This window comes from Mustela erminea, chromosome 21 (assembly GCF_009829155.1).
Source record: "Mustela erminea isolate mMusErm1 chromosome 21, mMusErm1.Pri, whole genome shotgun sequence".
In the NCBI taxonomy this organism is placed as follows: Eukaryota; Metazoa; Chordata; class Mammalia; order Carnivora; family Mustelidae; genus Mustela; species Mustela erminea.
Genome location: NC_045634.1, coordinates 660,099 through 673,803, shown reverse-complemented (window position 1 = coordinate 673,803; position 13,705 = coordinate 660,099). Strand labels below are relative to the sequence as shown.

At 36.3% G+C, this 13,705-nt stretch overlaps 1 protein-coding gene and 1 long non-coding RNA gene across 9 annotated transcripts in view; one reads left to right on the top strand and one right to left on the bottom strand.

The window, feature by feature from the left end:
* Positions 1–13,705, top strand: part of PSD3 (pleckstrin and Sec7 domain containing 3) — a 727,165-nt gene that overhangs the window by 287,858 nt on the left and 425,602 nt on the right. Inside the window, exon 1 of one of the 8 annotated variants that reach the window (XM_032329166.1) lies at positions 5,693–5,820. The exons of 6 other annotated variants lie outside the window; for them this stretch is intronic. Coding sequence is in view for 1 of the 2 variants with exons in the window: in XM_032329165.1 (XP_032185056.1) it covers positions 6,123–6,153 (31 nt within the window). In the remaining variant the exon portion in view is untranslated. Of the gene's footprint in view, positions 1–5,692; positions 5,821–5,872; positions 6,154–13,705 lie in introns of those variants that run through there. One more of the 8 variants, XM_032329165.1, reaches the window with a different exon arrangement.
* LOC116581873 lies at positions 3,919–6,689 on the bottom strand. Its single transcript, XR_004282278.1, has 2 exons — positions 6,547–6,689; positions 3,919–4,847 (listed from the first exon to the last, which is right to left on the bottom strand). It is a non-coding gene; the product is annotated as an uncharacterized LOC116581873 (long non-coding RNA).

Genomic DNA, 13,705 nt, shown 5'->3' with positions numbered 1-13,705 from the left:
GTAAAAAGTCACCGTAATCTAGCTTTTTAAAAGATGACTTCCAAAGGACGTGCAGTAAGTGGTTACGTTGTATGGATCACTTAAAGTGAATGGATACTGTAGATTAGGATAGAATTTCCAGTTACAGTATCAGACAGATTTAAATATTGCTGTATCTCAATTTAAGGCAGGACTGAAGATGTAATACAACTCAAAATAAGAGTCCATGGTAGCAAAGATCCTAATGACAAGTTGCATGCAAAAAGCTTGAATAAAATAATTCTCTGAAATATTAATTAATAAAAGGCAGTTTATTTTTAATTGCTTTATGTGATATGTTGTTAAATATATACAAAATTAACATAAAGATAAAATACACACAAAATTAGCATGAATTCTGTGCAGATTTATATGAATATGGACAGATTAACAGTAGAAGTGCTAATAGAGAAACAGATCTATTAATTTTTTTTTGAAGAGAGGGAAAGAGAGAGAGAGAGAGAGAGAGGAAGGGCAGAGGGAGAGGGAGAGAATCTTAAGCCCAACATGGAGCCTGAAGTGGGGCTTTGATCTAATAAATCTGAGAACGTGATCTGAGCCAAAATTAAGAGTTGGATGCTTAACCAACCGAGCTACCCAGGCACCCCAGGTCTATTAAAATTTTTAAGAGTTTATTTAAGCAAAAATTGACTTAAATCAGACAGCATCAAATATAGGAGATAGAAAGGAGTTCCAACTTGAATAAAATGAAAAGACTTATTGGCAAAAGGGAATGGGAACAAGGAGGTTGTAGTAGGCAACAAAATGGGCTAGTTATTACAAAGTTCCCTTCCTATTCCTGGCTGGGGTCTGTCAGGCATATTACCTAACTAGTACCAATTAGGTGATTCATTCCTGATTGACTGGTTCAACATTACATTTCTGGGAGAGCCAAAACTGTAATTAAGTTATGTCTCAGTTTGGTAATGTGGAGCTTAGAAATAAGAGACTCCATTTGGCACCTTATTGTCTTGTTTTTTTAATCTTTTATTTTTTATTTTGTGTTGTCTGTTTTTCAGTGTAAGTTACATTTCACCTTAGAGTGATTTTTTTTTTTTTAACAGTATTTTGGAGTATAAAGCTCTGGCATCATATCAATCTTGGTATTGCCCACCCCTCCTCTCTGCTTGGATTTATGTCATGCTACATCTTCCTAGATTCTATTTATCTCTATGTGACGCTTAAACTTTCAGATGTACCTTATAATAGAGACAAGAAACTAATACAGAAAAACTAAATTTTTATAACTCTGAAATTGGCATTGAGTTTTTTGTTTTTTGTTTTTAAGATCTAAGAACCAGACTTAAAAAATAAACTAGAAACTGCCTCCTTATTTATTGGAATTTGCTCGGTGAAGAAAGTTATTTCAAATAAGGAATTATTGTTATCAGTTCTTCCACATGGGTTTAAGAATTAATAAAAGCTAACAATAAAATATCCTGGTGATAAGAATTGGCATCACAGTCTTGATTTGTGAAAAAGGTTTAATTTTAAAATCTCATACTAAATTGGATGAGTTTGCTTCCTGTCTGAAGATTTTGAGAAATAACATATTATCAAATAATAATTTATTACCTACAGCTTGTCATTTCTGAACTAAAGGGACAGTGCCAGTGACATGAAAATGGAGAAATACATTACTGATTTGAAATTTTGTTCTTCAGGAATGCATAGTTGTTCATTTCTTTTAAAACTTTGTTAGAAGATTTCGACCTGGCATTTATGTTTGTATACATTTATGTATCAGGTGTGGTAAGACACACAGACATGAAAATAACTGTCATGAAGAAAGAAATTTATACGCACAGATTTCTAGTAAAAGGAGGCACAGTAGGTGTGCAAGGGCACATGGGGAAAGAGGCAGAGAGAGTCAGGGAGAACACGGCCTGGCTTTTAACGAGATTTTTGCAGGAAGGAATTGGCAAATAGGTTAGGTCCCTGAGTATGTTTAGGATTGGATAGTTGTTTTTTATTATTATTATTATTTTTGTTGTTGTTATTAATTTCATGGGTTCTGGTAGTTCCTAATTGTCCAGTACAAGCCCCTGATATGATTAAGGACAGGAGATTATTGGTTTAAGAGTGTGAGAGATTTATGTAGGAAATGGGGTGTGGCTGGTAGATTGGTTTGTATATCAAAACTACACTCCCATAGGAGCCCATTGCTGTCTCCAGGAAATAGCTAATGGGGTGCGGGAGGGGTAATGTGCCTCCTCAAGATGGAAGCTCCAAATGCCAGAGCATCAATACAGCAAATAAGAAGATATAGTTAATATAAAGTTTGTTAATGTTCAAAATAATTTATAATTTAAATTTCATACTTTATTAAAAACATTGGTTGTAGTTAGTTGGCAAGTATATTTTTACTTACAAAATATTCCTTTAAATTTTAATAAAAAATAAATCTAGCTTTTTTAAATTCACTGTGTCAGTGATATTTCTAGAAAAATAATTATGTTTTAAAAAAGAGGTATAAACAGAATATTGGTTTGGATTTTTTAATGGTTCTCTCCTCTGAATGTTTTGGTACTATGTTTCCTTTCAGAATAATGGCAGTGTTATTAAATTACATTTCAGATACAAAACAAAATATTTTCAGGATGGCACTGCTATTGGGCTAAATAAAGATGTAAACTGAGGCAAGCTGGAATTACCAGAAATTGAGTTTATTTAGGGACAGCAGAGCAATTGCAATTTGGGAAATGCATCCTGTAGCAAACAATAGGTGGGGCCATTGAGGGTTTGGCTCAGGCTTTATCCATGGCCAAGGAGTCCAGAGCGGGAGGGCCAGGCAGAGTTCAAGCAGGGAAATTCATTGGCTTGTGAATGGAGAGAGAGTTGTGGCAGATGTTCACTGGTCAGGAGATAAGTCTTGGTCTTCTGTAAATCAGGCATTTATAGGAATCAGTCTCTTAGTTATTAAGTTCTGTTTTTTTGTGGGTGCCTGTGTGAATTTCTCCATTTCATATCCCCTGATTCCAATTTAGATTGAAAAATCCTTTCATGTAATCTAGTTATGGACTCACGCTGTTTTTGAACATAGTTTTTAGAATGGTGCCCATGAGATACGAGAGAATATGTAACAAATTTATTTTTGAGCTTTATTTTTTGAAATAGAAGGTTTTAGATGATCAGTCTAAGATAGTATTATAGTTAAAGCCTAATGTGAAATGCTAGATATTTGAAATTGGGACATTTGTGAGTGGGAGACATTTTTCTTCAGGTCCGTGGTAGTTGGAGTTGTGGAGCCTTTGTAATAGCAGTAACTTTATCAACCATCCTCATTCCTGCATTTGAGTTTTTTTGTTTTTCTCCTTTAGCGTTAGCCTAATAGCATGTAAACTGGATATATGGATCCGGAGACTGGAAGAAAATAAGCTGGAGGAGGGACATTTCACATGCCCTCCAATCCTTTGTTCTGTTTGTAATAAGGCAACATAGCTACTAAGTATTGGGAAGTAGTATGGTTTGCTGTTTCTTTCCCATGGGTTCATCCATTGACTTTGACTTGGCACTGAAGAGGTTGCAGGCTCAGGATGTAACTAAAAAGCCATGATAAATAGCCCAGCCCTCCAGTTAGCCCTTGAAACTACCAGGAACCTTTGGCCTTTAACTGTGTTTCATAGGATCATGGAGAGTTGCATATAATAGAAAACTTGAACTAAGTTCTTGAAGTAAAGGTTTATTTCTCTCCAATGTGAAAGAAGATGGGGGTGGGAGATCTATGGTGGATTTCACCTCCCTAACTAATAGGATGCCTGTTGTTAGGGAAGGCTGCTTTGACTCTGGCCCCCTTCCATATTCCCCGCAGGGGAAGAAGTTGGGGAGGGCAAAATGGTAAATGCTCCTATTTTTTCCCTATTTATTGTTGTTGTTGTTGTTGTTGTTATTATTTCCCTATTTTTTTTATTAGGCATGCCTTTCAAAAAAGCTCTTTTTTTGAAAGGCATGCCTGATAACCTCCATCTTCCATCTCATAGGGAGTTGGTGATTCATTGATTTGATAATGTTTATATGAAACCAGCAGAGGTTGCCTTTGCTTTTTCCAATCAACTCAGGAAAAATAGCAGCTCTTCTTGGAGAGGTTTTTGAAAAGTTGGCAGTTTTAGTAAAAAAAAAACCGTGATATTAATACTAAAAGTCATGATGATTATGAAAAACAATAATAATTAACCTTGAGCTTTTATTATACACTGGTTGTAACTCTGAGTGCTTTATATATTTATATGCATAGTTCATTAGTCCTCAGAATAACTCCATTGTTTTCCTCATTTTTTTTGGAGGAGGAAGTTGAGCCTCTCAGAGGTTAAATAATTTGCTTAAATTGACATAGTTGGAAAATAATGGAACCCAGATTACAAGTCTGGATCGTGTATTTTAACCACATTTTAATATGGATTTATAATTAAAAAATCTGCAGCTGAGAAGTAAGGAAGCTAAAGCTGGAAGATTTTAAGGCATTGTTTCCAGGTGAATTGAGTAGTCAGCACTAAATTACTGGGCATTATTTCCACTGTTTCTGTGTGCTCTGTCTTGGTGCACTCTCCAACCTTTATCCTCTTGTATTTGGGCCAGTCTTCTGGAGAGGTGGCTATTTTTGGCTTGCTGTGGTTCTAAATCTTGCAAATTATGTTCTTCCTTCAGAATTCTTTTACTTGGCAAGAAGTTCTCAGGAGGCGATGCAGTTTAGTGATCAGGAGGGTGGACTTCGTAGCCTTAGTGCCTGTGTTTGAATCCTGCTCTTGCCAGTTTTCGCCACGTGATTTCAGACAAATTACATACTTGTTTGTGTTTCAGTAGTCGTATATGAGTGGCTATCCCAAGGGCTGCTGGTAGGAATAGAGGAGTTAATACAGTAAACCTGCCTACTGCAGTGCCTGGTACATAGTAAGCATTGTATACATATTTTCTGTTCTGATTTTATTATTTAGCAGAAATGTACACTCCAAAGTAGAACTTCGCACATTTTCTTGAACTTGTTAGCCTCTCAGTAAATGTAAATGGAATGAATGAAAATAACTGTCAATTGCTTTGTATTGTTGGCCTCTGCTTTTTATACTGATTGGAATATTAAGGTTATAGAAGATGAGTTCTTTTTAATATTTGTATCAACCTCCATTACCAAGACTAAGGACCAGTGTTACATTATGTTATTCATCTTGTGCTGTTTTTCACCTCACTTTTCTCATCTGTTAATGTAAAAAACTGTTAGTTTTTACATTTAATATGTTTACGGAGATTGTGTTGAAAGGTACTGCATAGATCCAAGGTAGTAGTAGTGATGTAAAAGTTTATGCCATCATATTTAAAACTAGATGTGAATGTCTTTGAATTTTTTAGATCACATTTCCAAAGTAATATCAATTACCTATTAAATATTAATTTAATCACAGGAATGATAATGTAATCATCAGTAAAATGACTTGAGATGGCAGCGTCATTTAGCAATTCGGTAAGGACTGGCAAAGCAGGATTTGTATCTTCCTACAGCAGTTTTTCAACATTGTATTTGCTTTTGCCTTTTCTGTTTAAATAGCATAAGAATTAAACCCTTTTAAAGGGAACCCATGCATTTCCTTTCACATGTGTCATTCCCTTATCAGAGAAAATGCTGCATAATACTGAGATGACAGCCCCACCTCTGATGTCACTGAGGATGGTACAATCCTCTCGGAGCCTTTGCTGGGGTTTCTGCTGCCGCACTGGGGAAATGGTTACATTAAAGCTAACTCCCGTCATCTCAATTATCTCCTTGGAAGTAGTTTTCACAAATATAGAAAAGCCCTACGGTGGTTGTTTTCGGTAAGCTACCAAGGTAGAGAGAGACAGGCAGAAAGAGGGTGAGTGAGTGAGCGAGAGAACAGGCAGCTTAGCCTTTGTGAGAAAGGGACTGAGGCGGCAGCTCCTCTCAGCTGAGGTTTCCAGCGCTCAAAGTGCTTCCATTGACATCACCGTGTGCGGTGCAGGGCAAAAGGGGCTGCCAGGAAATTTGAAACTAATTTGCTTCCAGTTGACTAGAACAGCAGATTTTGAATTAGCTGGCTTTTTTTCTAGCTAACTTTTCTCAAGCATTAAGCAGATGAACTGGGCATTTTCTATGATCAATGGGTAACTGCTGGAGCTACAGTAATCTCTGTGAGTAACCTCTATTTGTAGGTCTGTGCAGGCAAATATATTTTTATATCTCTATCTCTTGTAAAATGCTGCTGTAAAATGATCCATCTGTATTATTGACTGCTTTTGCTTACTAGTCTTGTCTTTTGACTGTCCCAGTAGGAGACTCCTGGGGTGAGACCAGGTTGTGCTGAATCCTGACATAGGGCAGAGCATACTGCATTATTTAGGGATGCCCGTGTCAATATTTTTTAAATTCCCCAGTCATCAGATAAATGCCACCCACCCTCGGAATGCTTTTGCCCAGTACCTTACCTGGCTTTACCCTGGAATGTTTTTTTTTTTTTTTTTTTTTAGCATCTGACATTGGGTTTTCCAAAATTTTTATTTTTAAATAGAAAGCAATATTCTTACCTGTGATTATATTTCCTTTCATTGTTTTTTGTTGTTGTTGTTTGTGTTCACCCAGCTTTCCTGAGAATACAGTTCTCTCAGCCAATTTCTCTACTCTCTGTTTGTGATGTATTATATAGAAAGAAGGAGGAAAACGGGCTACCCCTGTAGTTTTAGAAAGACATAATATTGTGGCGTTGGATGGGAATAGGGGAGGAGTTTCTCTTAAAGAGCTCAAACCCCTTTCCATCTGCATGCCTAAGGTATGGCTCTGAGTAGCCTGGAAGAGAACCAAGGTTGGCCACAGCGTAGCACCAAAAATGTTCTGTGAACACTCTAGTTAGGCTGAAATTGTATGCCCTGCAGGTTTATAATCGGTATTTTAACTCCTCAGTTAATACACAGGGCTGTGTTTCTTATTTCTGTTGAAAGTGTCACTTTTAGAGTAATACAAGGTTTATTTTTCTCTCACCAGGTACTTGACTTTCTGTAAAATTTGCATTTCAGATATACTTGGAATTATTGCTCATGTTAGTTTGCATCTGAATCCTTAGCAAAACTATGGGTCTCTTTTTGAGCATGAAAATCACTGAATGCAAATATAAATCAGCTGAGGCTTGATTCCGTTCAGACTGGAGGCTGAACGAGGTTGTTTACCATTGCACCTAACATCTGCCTTGAGACACAGCAGTGTAGGAAAGTCCACAGCTGTACTCGATCTTCAGCTGCTTGGCATTCATGATTTAAAAAAAAAGAAGACAGCAACTTGAATTTTGAAACATCAGTTTCAGTTTCTTAAATATTGAAATATTTCAGAGAATATTTTATGTAAGGATTTATATTAACTACCACATTCATAATAACTTTAGCAGAAGAGAGCCTGCTGTAAACCAAATTGTGTAATTATTTAAAAGTTTTAAACTTTTTTTGCTTTTCAGAATAAAATAACAAAAAGTAAGGGTCAATTGTTCAAATTGGGTTTTTCAGAGAATAGAATGGTGGTTATGAGGTGCTGGGGGGTGGAGGAAATGGGAAGATGTTGATCAAAGGGTATAAACTTCCAGTTATAAGATGAGTGAGTTCTGGGAATCTAATATATAGCACAGTGACTGTAGTTAATAATAATGGTGTTATACACTTTGAAGCTGCTAAAGAGAGTAGATCTTGAATGTTTTCACTATAAAAAAAAGAGATGGTAATTATGTCACATGATGGAGATGTTAGCTTAAACTATGGTGGTAATCATTTTGCAGTCTATAAGTATCAAATTAGCACATATGCCTTAAACTTACACAATGTTGTATGTTAGTTGTCGCTCAATAAAGCTGGAAAAAAATTAAAAAATAAAACTGGATTTTTAAAAGTGTGAATTCCTAGACAGGAAGAAGTAGTGGAGAATGGATAGAATGGATGGAATCAGAGGAGCAGCTGTAATCAGAGTAAGGCTGAAAGGAGAAGCACGAGGTGTGGCTGTGAAAAGAAACAAAAGTTACCAGAAGTGGATGACGGTGGAGGACCTTATTGTTTGACAAAAGGAAACCAGCTTTAAAAAGCAATGATTTTAAAGCTTAAATTCCACTATGACAGCGTAGTATTTCTTCTCCGTGGCAAGAACTGTGTTCTGCACACTTGCAGAGACTTTGGTTTAAAATTAATGGGCTGTTCCTTATCACACTCATTTTCCCTTCTGTATGCTGAATGCAGTGCCACTCCTCAGCTTGCAGAGCTTCCTCGGAAATTGACTGGGATGGTAAGCTAGGATCATTTCCCCAGGGATCAGAACTGAATGGGAAAAAATGGGTTCTGAGTCATTAGTATGTGAAATATCGCTTGTGGTAAGCACAGCTGTAACTATTAATCACTCGGGAAAAGAGTGTTCAATTAATGCAACAGTCTCTATTTGTATGCACATGCTAATAGCTTGTGTAGTAGTTGGCAGGCCTTTTCCTGGTTTTTGCAGCATATAAATAAATACCTGAAATATGCGTGTTTTTAGACTTACTAGTGACCAGACAGTAGCCAGCGTTCTCTGTGAATTTTATTAGGGTAAAGGGTGTGTACCAAAATACAGTGTGCTTAGATTACTCATTTAGTAAATTCTCATTACTCATACTCATTTTCTGTTATTTTTATCATACTAAATATATTTTCTATTGCTTAGGGAAAACAGACTAGATTATTTTTTTAAAGGCAACTTTTTCTGTTGCATTGCAAATCTGAACAATGTGTACATGCATCACTATTACTGGAGGGGTTGTTGATTATTAGACCTAAAAACATTGATCACTGTTATTCACAGTTAAGGATTATAGTTACTTATAGGTGAAATGTATTTGAGATTTTTTTTTTTAAGCTCTGTGTGGCTTTTTGTATTTGCTTTGTAAACTGGACCTTTGTCTTCCAATTTTTTTTTTATTGGTTTATGAAATTTCAGGCTAACGGGTACAATGTGGTCACCCTCCTGTCTATGGGACTGAATTCCTGTTTGACAAGTCAGGGGACTTTAAGCTTATTTCTGTAAAATTTCCAGTGTTAAAATAAATTAGGAATATATAGTTCTTTTGTCACACTAACTCATGATATAAGTCTTAAGGTGTTTGCTAACTGATATTCATTAAGGAACAGAGAGTACCAATGACATTAGTGCATTTTATTTTTATTTTTAAATTTAATTAGTTAATTAATTTTTGCATTTTGAAAAAATATTTTATTTATTTGAGAGAGAGAGAAAATAATCAGGGGGATGGGCAGAGGGAGAGGAAGAAGCAGATTTCCTGGGGCACCTGGGTGGCTCAGTGGGTTAAGCCACTGCCTTCGGCTCAGGTCATGATCCCAGGGTCCTAGGATCGAGCCCCGTATCCAGCTCTCTGCTCAGCAGGGAGCCTGCTTCCCTGTCACTCTCTCTGCCTGCCTCTTTGCCTACTTGTGATCTCTCTCTATCAAATAAATAAATAAAATCTTAAAAAAAAATTACGAAGCAGATTTCCTGCTGAGCAGGGAGCCCAGTGGGGGGCTCAACCCCAGGACACCCCCCCCCATGGCCTGAGCCAAAGGCAGATGCTTTACTGACTAAGCCACCTAGGCGCCCCAACATTATTGCATTTATGAACAAAGTACATGGAAAGGAGAGAAAATAGATTTTTAGTGGCTAAGTTAGCTGCAATTTATAAAGGAATGAAAATCTGTTGATTTGTACTCATAAAAAATAGATTACAGACCCCCTAGTGTACTCTTGAAAGTACCTCATCAGAGTGAATTTGTCCATGCATTTTTATTTTACAAGTAATATATCCAATGACATATACATTAAAAGTCTTGGGAGGGACGCCTGGGTGGCTGACTTGGTTAAGCCTCTGCCTTCGGCTCAGGTCATGAACTTGGGTTCCTGGGATCGAGTCCCGCGTCAGTCTCTTTGCTTGGAGAGAGCCTGCTTCCCCCTCTCTCTCTGCTTGTGATTTCTCTCTGTGTGTGTCAAATAAATAAAATCTTAAAAAAAAAAATGTCTTGGGAAAATAACCCTGTTTTAAAAAATTGAAAAATCTTACCCTTCCCTCAGCTCTTTTCCTTTAAGCTCTAATGTTATTTCTTTAAGGCTGTTTACAGATGTTTACAGTGCTCAAGTTTACATTTGCATTATTTTAGGATTTTATTTTATTTATTTATTTTTTTTGGCATAAATAGAGTTGTCATTGACCATTCACTGTGAGAGAAATTTATTATGAGATGTAGAATTAAGAAGAGATTATAACACAGTAAAAGCGATTCTCTTCCTCTCTTAAGGCTTCCAGGATAATTGAAGAGCAAACCTAGACCAGAGTGAGCAAACCCTTCTCTTGTAGGAATGAGAGACTGTATGCGTCTTTAGTTGTTGTCTGTTTGATTAAACAGTTGGACCTTTCAGTTAGGAGGTAGGAACTCTTGGGATTATCTTTTAGAATAAAAAAGTGGCCATTTAAATATAGTCAGAACAACTAGATATTGTAGTAGATAATACTGTAGTTCTATGGAGAAGTACTTCTCATACTTTAATGTGTATACAAGTAGCCTTGGTTTCTTTTTAGAAATACAGATTCTGATTAGGATGGCACCAGATTCCGCATTTTTTGCAAACTTCTGGGTGGTATTTGTGCTAATGTCCCGAGGCCACACTCTTGAGTAGGAAGATTCTAGGACAGTACTTGCAAGTAGAATTTTCTGTGATTACAGAAAAATGTTCTATATCTGTGTGGTGCAATATGGTAGCCCCTAACTACATATGGTATTGAGCAATGGATTTTCAATTTTATTTTATTCTAATTAATTTAAATTTAAGTAGCCATATGTGGCTGTACGTAACATATTGGACAGCATAGCATTTAGAGTAAGATAATCAGTTGAGAAATTTATTCTTAATGGTAATAGCCTCTGTAGGGTCATGTTGAAATCTGGAACTGTGGACAAGATTGTCTCTTAATTTTTACCATTGCCTGAGCTTTGTCTGCAATAGACAAGTGCATATAAATGGAATTATTGGACTGTAAGCTCCCTGATGGCAAGAGCCACATTGGCCTTGTTTGTTGCTTTGTTTTCCAGTGTTCAACACATACTTGGCTCACAGTAATAAATGTTGGCTGAGCAATTGGAAAAATTAGCTAGCTGTAACATGAGGAAGAACCCTTATGTTTCCAGTAGTCTATTCAAGCCTATACTTGGGACTAGGGGACAGAAGGCTGATGGCAATGACATGTAGTATTTTGCTTGTGTTTTGTTTCTGTTTTGAGGTTCTATTAAATGGTATCCGGATGGTTAAAGACACTCTTCATTTATTCTTTGATCCAACAAATATATCCATTTTGCTAGGTACTGGGTTCTGGGGATATAATGATAAAGAAAGCAAAGTTCCAGACTTTTGCAGTTTATATTCTCATGGCAACAAAACAAAACAGTACAAAACAAAAACAAAAAACCTCTTTCTAAAAATGACTAGGTCCAATTTCTAGGCAATATGTTTGTGTAGAATTCATAATTATGGTTCTTCTGGGGCTCTAGGCATAGATATGACAGTCATATTCTCTTGGGAAACTGACATCCTGTTGCTCAAAATCCCTCATGATAAACCGTTTTACTTGCTTCACATTTCAGCTTCCCATGTCCTTAGTCTGCAGTAGACTTGCCAAATAGTTCTTTCTTTTTTCCTTCAACCATTTTCTCTCAAGGAGTTTGCAACCCAGAATGGAAGAAAATCCGTTTCATTTACTGGTCCTCAGACAGGATTATTCTTAGAAGACCACAGTCTTTCTGAAGCCCATCTTATGGAGCAGGCTCATTTCCTCAGGATTTGAAGAACAACAGGTTTTTAAAATTGAGATGTAATTGACACATAACATTATATTGGTTTCAAGTGCATAATGATTTGATATCTGTGTATGTTGCAGAATATTTGCAACATAGAAAATCATAGATCTGCAGCATGGAAAATCTAGTTAACATCCGTCACCATATATAGTTAAAAATTTTTTTTCTTGTGATGAAGGCTTTTAAGATCTACTCTCTTAGCAACTTGGAAATAGTATGATACAATATCGTTAATTATAGTCACTCTGTAGCACATTACATCTCCATGACTTATTTATTTTGTAACTGGAAATTTTGTGCCTTTTGATCCCTTTCACCCATTTCACCTAACCCCCACCTGCCGCCTCTGGTAACCATCAGTCTGTCCTCTGTGAACTTGGATGTTGTTGCTGTTTTTAGATATCCACATGTAAATGAGATCATACAGTATTTCTCTGTCTGACTTATTTCACTTAGCATAATGCTCTAGGGTCTATCCATGTTCTTGCAGATGGCAGGATTTCCTTCTTTTTTATGACTGGATAGTATTTCAGTATTTCAGTGTGTGTGTCTGTGCATGCATGCTTGATTTTCTTTATTCTTTCATCCGTTGGTGTGTACTTGGGCTGTTTGCCTATCTTAGCTATTATAAATAAAGCTGCACTGAATGTGGGGGTGCTTGTCTTTTCGAATTAGTGTGTTTTCATTTTCTTTGATTAAATACAGAAGTAGAATTGCTGGATCATATGATAGTACTACTTCTAATTTTTTGAGGTTCTGCCGTACTGTTTTCCATAGTGGCTGCACCAATTTGCATTTCCACCAACAGTGCCCAGGGTTCCCTTTCTAACATATCCTCTCTAACATTTGTTATTCTTGTGTTTTTGATGCTGGCCATTTTAAGAGGTATGAGGTTTTATCTCACTGTTGTTTGATTTGCATTTCCCTGATGACTAATGACGTTAGACATCTTTTCAGGTACCTGTATGTATATCTGTATATCTTTGGGAAAAAAAGATGTCTTTTCAGAACTTCTCCCCATTTTTAAGTTGGATTTTTTTCTGCTGTTATGTGAGTTCTTTATATGCTTTGGATATTAACTCTTACCAGATATATGATTTTCAGGTATTTTTCTCCCAATGAGTAGGGTGCCTTTTCATTTTATTGATGGTTTCCTTTGCCAAACAAGAAGGTTTTTAGTTTTATGTAAAAGGTTTTTTTTTTTTTTTTCATTCCCTTTTGTTTTATTTCAGTCCTGTTCCTGTTTCCCAGAAGTGGATGGCTGTTCAATATACAACCCAAAGCACTCTTGAAATTGATTTGTTAGCATTCAAAAGTACCCCATTTCTTTTTCAATATATTAAGTTAAAAAAATTATTAGGTTTAGTTCATCACAGGCAAAGCACCTTTAGTAAACAACAGGAAACAATTTGTTAGGGAGCTGAGCAAATACACAAAGTGGCAGATTCCTATTAGAAAAAGATGATTCCTAAAGGAATATAAATAGATATCCCCCCAATGTATATATATTTCACATGAGTGTGAACAGCTCTTCTCTCCTCCCTCCCCTCCCTCCTACACACTTGACACTACATTTTGATTCCTTTAAGGGGAAGAATAAATGCAGAAAAGCTATGAACTTTTATTAATTCAGATTCTACTAGTGTGTGGTTTATATTTAGGTAAGTGCTAAAGTTCTTTTTTTATACTTCACAAATCCCTTTGTCACAGATATGAAACCAAATTTGGGCAATACTAATTCAGTAAAACTTTCTGGAAGAGAAATAGCTATTTCAGTATTCGCTTGGATTCTTACATTAGATAGAGACTGACAAAGGTGAAGGAAAAGCTTTAACAAGTGAGGTGT